The sequence below is a fragment of the Anabrus simplex genome, chromosome 3 (genome assembly GCF_040414725.1).
Source record: "Anabrus simplex isolate iqAnaSimp1 chromosome 3, ASM4041472v1, whole genome shotgun sequence".
In the NCBI taxonomy this organism is placed as follows: Eukaryota; Metazoa; Arthropoda; class Insecta; order Orthoptera; family Tettigoniidae; genus Anabrus; species Anabrus simplex.
Window position 1 is genome coordinate 340,874,691 of NC_090267.1, and position 9,358 is coordinate 340,884,048.

A 9,358-nucleotide genomic window follows, 5' to 3' on the forward strand; every position below is an offset into this window, starting at 1 on the left:
GTTATGCCTTTCAGCGTTCAGTCTGCAAGCCTCTGAGAATTTACTAAACGTCGCCACAATCCTCGATTTGCAACTAGTGTTGTGGCTTCATTTAGTTCTATACCTCTTATCTTTAAATTGTTAGAAACAGAGTCTAGCCATCGTCGTCTTGGTCTCCCTCTACTTCTCTTACCCTCCATAACAGAGTCCATTATTCTCCTAGGTAACCTATCCTCCTCCATTCGCCTCACATGACCCCACCACCGAAGCCGGTTTATGCGTACAGTTTCATCCATCGAGTTCATTCCTAAATTAGCCTTTATCTCCTCATTCCGAGTTCCCTCCTGCCATTGTTCCCACCTGTTTATACCAACAATCATTCTTGCTACTTTCATGTCTGTTACTTCTAACTTATGAATAAGATATCCTGAGTCCACCCAGCTTTCGCTCCAGTAAACCAAAGTTGGTCTGAAAACAGACCGATGTAAAGATAGTTTCGTCTGGGAGCTGGGAGCTGGGAGCTGACTTCCTTCTTACAGAATACTGCTGATCGCAACTGCGAGCTCACTGCATTAGCTTTACTACACCTTGATTCAATCGCACTTACTATATTACCATCCTGGGAGAACACACAACCTAAATACTTGAAATTATCGACCTGTTCTAGCTTTGTATCACCAATCAGACATTCAGTTCTGTTGAATTTCTTACCTACTGACATCAATTTAGTCTTCGAGAGGCTAATTTTCATACCATACTCATTGCACCTATTTTCAAGTTCCAAGATATTAGATTGCAGGCTTTCGGCACAGTCTGCCATTAAACTAAGTCGTCAGCATAGGCCAAACTGCTTACTACATGTCCACCTAACTGAATCCCTCCCTGCCATTTTATACCTTTCAGCAGATGATCCATGTAAACTACGAACAGCAAAGGTGAAAGATTACAGCCTTGTCTAACTCCTGTAAGTACCCTGAACCAAGAACTCATTCTACCATCAATTATCACTGAAGCCCAATTGTCAACATAAATCCCTTTGACTGATTTTAATAATTTTAATAATTTTAATAATTTTAATAATTTAATAATCTACCTTTAATTCCATAGTCCCCCAGTATGGCGAACATCTTTTCCCTCCTTTCATATGCTTTCTCTAGATCTACGAAACATAAACACAACTTCCTATTCCTCTCGTAGCATTTTTCAATTATCTGGCGCATACTGAAAATCTGATCCTGACAGCCTCTCTGTGGTCTTAAACCACACTGGTTTTCATCCAACTTCCTCTCAACGACTGATCGCACCCTCCCTTCCAAGATGCCAGTGAATACTTTGCCTGGTATACTAATCAATGAGATACCTCGATAGTTGTTGCAATCCTTCCTGTTCCCTTGCTTATAGACAGGTGCAATTACTGCTTTTGTCCAATCTGAAGGTACCTTACCAACACTCCACGCTAATTTTAGTACTCTATGAAGCCATTTCATCCCTGCCTTCCCACTCTACTTAACCATTTCAGGTCTAATTTCGTCTATTCCTGCTGCCTTATGACAATGGAGTTTATTTACTATCCTTTCCACTTCCTCAAGCATAATTTCACCAACATTATTTTTCTCCTCCCCATGAGCTTGGCTGTTTGCAACACCACCAGGATGATTTCCTTTTACATTGAGAAGATGTTCAAAATATTCCCTCCACCTCTCCAGTGATTCCCTGGGATCTATTATGAGTTCACCTGAATTACTCAAAACACTGTTCATTTCCTTTTTCCCTCCCTTCCTAAGATTCTTTATTACTGTCCAGAAAGGTTTCCCTGCTGTTTGACCTAGCCTTTCCAGGTTATTACCAAAATCTAACCATGACTTCTTTTTGGATTCAACAATTATTTGTTTCGCTCTGTTTCTTTCAACTACGTACAAATCCCTGTCTGCCTCGGTCCTTGTTTGGAGCCATTTCTGATAAGCCTTCTTTTTACGTTTACATGCTGCTCTCACTTCATCATTCCACCTAGATGTTCGCCTTTTCCCATCTTTACACACAGTTGTTCCTAGGCATTCCCTTGCTGTTTCTACTACAGCATCCCTGTATGCCACTCATTCTCTTTCTATATCCTGAACCTGCTTACTGTCTACTGTTCGAAACTTCTCACTAATCATATCCATGTACTTCTGTCTAATTTCCTCGTTCTGGAGATTTTCTACTCTTATTCGTTTGCAGACAGATTTCACTTTCTCTACCCTAGGCCTAGAGATACTTAGTTCACTGCAGATCAAATAGTGGTCTGTATCATCGAAAAATCCGCGAAAAACTCGTACATTCCTAACAGATTTCCTGAATTCAAAGTCCGTTAAGATATAGTCTATTATGGATCAGGTGCCCCCAGCGGTGAATAGCCTTATGCTTGAAGAATGTATTCGTAACAGCTAAACCCATACTAGCACAGAAGTCCAGCAAACGCTTCCCATTCCCATTAGCTTCCATATCTTCCCCACATTTACCAATCACCCTTTCGTATCCTTCAGTTCTATTCCCAACTCTCGCATTGAAATCGCCCATTAGCACTATTCTATCCTTGCTGTTCACCCTTACCACGATGTCACTCAATGCTTCATAAAACTTGTCAACTTCATCCTCATCTGCACCCTCACATGGTGAATACACGGACGCAATTCTTGTCCTAATTCCTCCCACTGACAAATCTACCCACATCATTCGCTCATTTACGTGCCTAACAGAAACTATGTTGCGTGCAATGGTATTCCTGATAAAGAGCCCTACCCCAGACTCTGCCCTTCCCTTTCTAACACCCGTCAAGTACACTTTATAATCTCCTATCTCTCCCTCATTATCTCCCCTTACCCGAATATCACTTACTCCTAGCACATCCAGTGGCCTAGTAAGTGGTCCTGAGAGTCGGGATACCAGTTGCTACGGAATGGGAGTGGGTATCTCGGACATATTCTGAGTCGTGGCCCTCCTGGTGCTCAGGCGGCTAGGACTATACAATTCACCGGTGGTCCATAACCCGTTAGAGGAGAGATCCTCACTTGGACTATGTGCAAGTAGGGCAGCATCCTGCTTCATGAATTAACCGAGCTCAGAACACTTTAAGCATGGCTGAAGTATACGCTTTCTAAATGTTTATAATTTCAAAAGCGCTTAATAAACTGGGGGGTTTATGCGAAGGCCAACTACCACCGCTCCCCTGCCAAGTGAGCTATTGCGAGGCTTGTCATAAAGCGCACAATTTCCATTCTATACAATACCTGTTCCTGGTCTGTGTGTGCGCTTCCTGTTGTAAGGTACGTATTACTCGTATCTGTGCTAGTTTTACGGATTATTTATGGGTACTCACAATTAATAAATAGTGGCACTGACGATTCCTGCTAGTTTTTATCCCGTAACCACACATCTCATTATATTACCACGATTTAGGGAGAGTGACCGATATATTTCAGAATTGTAGTAAATGTGGCGGAATGCGTAAAACTAAATGGCAAAGAGCTGGTGAACCATCCGATATAAATCCGAAATCCATGACTTTTAAAATTAAAACTTTTACTTTCTTTCCTTTTTTTCATTTGTTTCTCTTCTTTAAACTTCAGCTGAGGATTATGTACTCCATTAGAATGCCTATAAAAGCTTCACCACCTTTCTGCATAAAATTAAAGGCGGTAAATCACTATTGTCACGTGGCCCCAGCTCACGCGTATCGTGTCGCAATCTAAACTGTCCAGAAAGATGTGCTATGACTTTTCCACACTGTACGAAATGTGTGATCACACTGCAGCTCATGTCGGCAAGTCGTCGCTTAACTGTTGCTTTCATTTCCTTCGCGTAGTTCAAGTCAACAATTGCTAAGATGCTGAGGCCGAAAATGTCTATAAAACAGCGGCAGAAAATTATGAACAAGAAAATTTTTCTATCAGTGATGGAGAAATTTTAATGTGTAAATCGTTTAATCTGAGCCTGAAGTGGAAAAACAAGGACGTTTTATACAAGCACATCAAAAGCCAAGGATATGTCAGTGCAAAATGTTTAACAATAAATCAGAAGGGAAGCAACGCGGATTAAAGTGGCATTAAAAATGGTGCAAGATAAAGTTAGAAGTGCCATATCGGAAACAATAATTGCTTTTGTTGAAGACACAGTGTTTTTTGGAGATGATCATCCCTCTTCAAAAATGGACAATCCAGCTTTTCGCGAGTACTTGTCAAAGTAAGTACCTTATTTTAATGTTTATATCGCGTAGGCCTGTTAAACTTTATCCCATTCTTAAAATCTAAGAGAGAGCCATGAATTTAATGTGGATGTTTCCGATTTTGCACTTTACGGGAGATTTCTGTAATGTCTGAAAAATAAAAAACAAAATATATTTAATGGGGTAAAAGAACACAAAGCCTGCCTCTTTGGTGTAGTGGTTAGCGTGAGTGCCAGAGACCCGGGTTCGATACGAAACCTGAAGTGGTACGAGGATTGGAACGAGCTTCCTTCCCTCTTCCTTATCTATCCCTTCCTATCTTCATATCCCCCACAAGGCCTCTGCTCAGCAAAGCAGGTGAGGCCGCCTTGGTGAGATACTGGTATTTCTCCCCAGTTGTATCCCTCAGCCAATGCCTCACGTTCTAGGACACTGCCCTTGAGGCGGTAGAAGTGGGATCCCTCGCTGATTCCAAGGGGAAAACCAGTCCTCGACGGTAAACTGACTATGAAAGAAAGAAAAGAACAGAAAACTGTATTAAGTGCCCAGTATTAATTATTATTGTAGTAAGATACAGGTCTTGTTCTTAAGTAGTTTTATCTAATTTATGTCAATTGTGCGTTCAGGTACATGCCAGGATCGGGAGATCTGCCAAAAGCAACTACATTGCGACATGAATATGTACGTCGCTGTGGAGAAGCAATGAAACCTGAGATTAAGGAGCGCCTACAAGGAAAGCCAATTGATATAATTGCAGACGAGACTTCACACAGGCAGGGAAGAAATGAAAATGTACTTGGTTTGGTATCAGATTCAGCTCATGTATCCAATTTGAAAATTGATTTATACATTAAAGAAAAATGAAAAGTGCTTATATTAATTTTCTAGAGGAAAGTTATCCAATCTTCCAGCAGTATCGTTTCCTTTCCCAGTGCTCACATGCTGGAATTCATTGTTTCAATCTGTGGATTGAAAGATTTAAAAGATTTTCAATCTGTGGATGAAAATTTGTTAAACGGCAGTTCTTCATCTCTCCAAAGTATTAATAATAATAAATGCCATTGTCTTGAAGTACAGTGTCAGGCTAAATTGGACTCAGTTCTCAGTCACAATCAGTAAATTAATTACCCAGTTGGAAAGATCTTCCTAGCCTTTTGCACATAAGATGTGGGATGAGATTTTAATTTTATACACTGTGCTTAAAACGTATGCTGGAGGATAGTTACCCACAGATATGTTGCAATTCATGGACTCTTTTTCAAATGGAAGGGTAAAAAGGCGAAATGAAAAGTGTATGTTCAAGTGCAACAAAAAGTTGAGCAGTAACATAGTAGAAAATGTGACAAATTGTTTTCTCCAAGAGTTTGGCAAGCATTTTTAACCTTGTCACTGCATTTTGAGTATTGTCAATGGATTGAAAATATTTAGGTTAAAGTAAAAGGAAGGTACCATTCTTTTGGGATGTTAATATGGATAATTTTTTGAGAGCTCAGCGCGTCGGCCTCTCACCGCTGGATACCGTGGTTCAAATCCCGGTCACTCCATGTGAGATTTATGCTGGACAAAGCGGAGGCGGGACAGGTTTTTCTCCGGGTACTCCGGTTTTCCCTGTCATCTTTCATTCCAGCAACACTCTCCATTCTCATTTCATAGCATTTATCACTCATCAATAAATCACTTTGGGAGTGGCGACCCCATCGTACTAATAGCCTATATCTACTTCAATTACATCCCTGACCCGGTTATTGACTGGAAAACAGGTTGTAGGTTTTTCATTTCATGAATATTTTCATCCCAAACTAGTACAAATAATTCAGAAAGACGTAGGCTACCTGCAAATGTTCTTGGCACTTAGCTCAAATACCCAGAGTTTACCTAAGCACCAATGCAATGTATTTGGTATCTTACCAACAGCGCAGCGTAGATGATGAAAGACAGAAAATACAATTAAAATTAAAATTAAATGATATTGGATAATAATAATAATAATAATAATAATAATCATAACAATAATAATAATAATGGCGTATGGCCTCCGGAGAGGCCTGGTGCGGGTCTTTTTCTCGTAGACGGCCTATGAGGCGACTTGCATGTTTGTGAAGAGGAGGGACCCCGAGCCATTGAAATGAACTAATTAAGGTTAAAATCCCCGACCCGGCCGTGAATCGAACCCGGGCCCTCTGGACCAAAGGTCAGCACGCTAAGCATTTAGCCATGGAGCAGCACATAATGGAGAGTGTCACTGGAGAAAAAACTGTCCCGCCTCTGCTTTGTCCAGTAAAAATCTCAGGAGGCCACGAATGCCGGAACAAAATAATGAAGTGTGTTCTATAATTCCATTGAACAGTGTTACTGATTCATGAACTTGCATGACGTAGTTTCATTTTGTATATTTTATTCCTATTATTCTAGTTTTACATCAGTATAAATTTCTCTTATTTATGTGTTATGCTTTATCCTGTATCAATTGTTCTATTTTTCTGTGTTACTTTAACATATTAATTTAATATAAATGCACAATTTACTTCTTCTTCTTCTTCTTAATCTGTTTACCCTCCAGGGTTGGTTTTTCCCTCGGACTCAGCGAGCGATCCCTCAAGGGCAGTGTCCTGGAGCGTGAGACATTGAGTCAGGGATACAACTGGGGAGGATGATCAGTACCTCACCCAGGCGGCCTCACTTGCTATGTTGAATAAGGGCCTTGTGAGGAGACGGGAAGATTGGAAGGGATAGGCAAGGAAGAAGGAAGGAAGCGTCCGTGGCCTTAAGTTAGGTCCCAACCCGGCATTTGCCTGGAGGAGGAGTGGGAGACCACGGAAAATCACTTCGAGGATGGCTGAGGTGGGAATTGAACCGTGGTAATTTAACCCACCTCTACTCAGTTGACCACCCGAGAATGAATGGACCCCGTTCCAGCCCTCATACCACTTTTCTAATTGTTTGGGCAGACCCGGGAATCGAACCCGGGTCTCCGCGAGTGGCCGCTAATCACTCTAACCACTACGCCACAGAGGCGGACTACAATTTAATTAATGGACTTTTATCTCGCTGTTACCCTTTTACACACGTAATTTTAATTTCACATTAATGTAATTTCAAAAGATATTACTCGTTTATCAGTATTATCCCTTATAATTTGCCTTTGCTGGCAGGACCTAGTGTTTAGAGTGCACTGTGTCTTCTGGTATGGGCTAGAGTATTTTTTTTACTTTCATTGATCTGTCTCTGTCTTATACTTGACTTTGACTATATGAGAGTGACTGAGGTATGAGCGATGCTAGTAATGCCATTCCTTCTGCAGCCAGTCCCTGCTATGAATGGTGTGAAAATGTTGCTCATAGGGTCGGTTGGTGCATTCATTTAAGTGGGCTTGGCAGACTGTAATGTAATAGCAACTTCAGGCTCGGTGAGGAAAGCAACGGGAAACTACTTCATTCCTCATTTCCCCAGAAGGCCTCTTCAGTGATGCCTAGGCCATCTATGACAGCTGATGGCGGAGCTGTTGAGGATCCAACCAGCCTTAGGGCTGAAGACTGAACATACATCCCATGTAATATTTTTCTCCAAACTGCTATGAAAATGAAAATCCACAGCCTGTTTCCAGCCATTCGAATGGATGAAGCCTCTATCTAGCGGCGAGGATAGGAACTGTGCTGGCTAGCGAAGTCTGTCGCACTCTTCTGGGGCAATGTTTCATGACTAACAGATAAAATTAAATGATATTGGAGACTGTCTCTGGAATTGGAGATGACCGGGAAAACCGGAGTACCAGAAGGAAAACCTATCCCACCTCCGCTTTGCCCAACAAAAATCTCGCCTGGAGTGACCGGGATTTGAGCCACGGAACCCAGCGGTGATAAGCCGGCACGCTGCCGCTTTAGCCACGGATACTCAGTCTCGAATATGATATGAAATGCTAATTTCCACATTTATAAACTATACAAAGCACCAAATATTCCAACCAAAATGCTAAATTTCTGTTTTCATAATGCTAAAAATCACCCCCCTCCCTCCAATAATTACACACTTCTTGAAGGCTCATTTCAGGCATACAGCGCAGAGCGCTTGCACGTCGAGCGAGCTACAGCTAAGTCGATAAGGGGGAGAAGCACTATTGCGTCCGATAGTCGTGCAGGTCCAACATTCGCCATACTTTTTCACTCTGTAAAAGGAACTGTGTTAAGGTGGAAGAAAAGGGGCAATGAAAGAGAATTTACTGCAACTTAAAGGAAATTTTCCTCTGAAGCATGTAAAGTACACTGCCTAACGCGCTAGAAGGCATGTCCCTGCCTACGGGAACTGACACGAGAATTGATGCAGAGGCTGAAGGGATGAAAAGTGTTAGAGAGAGTAATCAGAAGAAGTTAGTTTCGGACTTTTCACTATTCTTATCAATAGCATTACTTCGAGGTAGATAGTTACGATGGTACTACCAATTGAAGATATTTCTTGCAGCATATAAACTAATCCTAACTAACTCCATGGCACTACAGCCCTGAAGGGCCTTGGCCTACCAAGCGACTACTGCCCAGCCGAAAGGCCTATAGATAACGAGGTTTGTAGACCGGGGTCGCTACCTCACCGTCAAATAGCTCCTTAATTCTAATCACGTAGGCTGAGTGGACCTCGAACCAGCCCTCAGATCCAGGTAAAGATCCCTAACCTGGCCGGGAATCGAACCCGGGGCCTCCGGATAAAAGGCAGGCACGCTACCCCTACACCACGGGGCCGGCTCTTGCAGCATATAGGCCTGAAAATTCTCATTTTAAAGGATTCAATATCAAATTTGTTAACCGTTAGGTTGACATTAGTCTCAGAGTATGTGTCTTGAAATAGTACACTGAACAGAAATGAGTTAAAGTAATTGAAAAATATGATTACAACACTCGCTTAGTCCTTTTTTTAGACTGTTATTACTAAGCATATGAATACAAACTGAATGTAGCGATCTATATAATATAACTGCCTATGAATGTCAAAAACTGTTTTGTTCGATGTTAAAGAGCTGTTGTTATTTGCACGTTCTATCTGAGAACTCGCTCAGTACAAAGAGAATGGTGGATATTCAGAATTTATTCAGGCAGTTGCATATGCATAACTCTCATGTTTATTATAGTTCCGCCTACTGAGTATTATTATATTTTTAAGCAAAATGGGAGGGCATTAATATGTGAAAAT

The 9,358-nt window shown here is 41.5% G+C and overlaps 1 protein-coding gene across 1 annotated transcript in view; it reads left to right on the forward strand.

Moving 5' to 3' along the window:
* Positions 1 to 5,045, forward strand: part of LOC136867308 (lipase 3) — a 174,444-nt gene extending 169,399 nt beyond the window's left edge. The window contains exon 8 of the mRNA XM_068226701.1: positions 4,807 to 5,045. Within this exon, the coding sequence (XP_068082802.1) occupies positions 4,807 to 4,857 (51 nt within the window). The 3' untranslated portion in view covers positions 4,858 to 5,045. The remainder of the gene's footprint in view (positions 1 to 4,806) is intronic.
* The last annotated feature ends 4,313 nt before the right edge of the window (positions 5,046 to 9,358 follow it).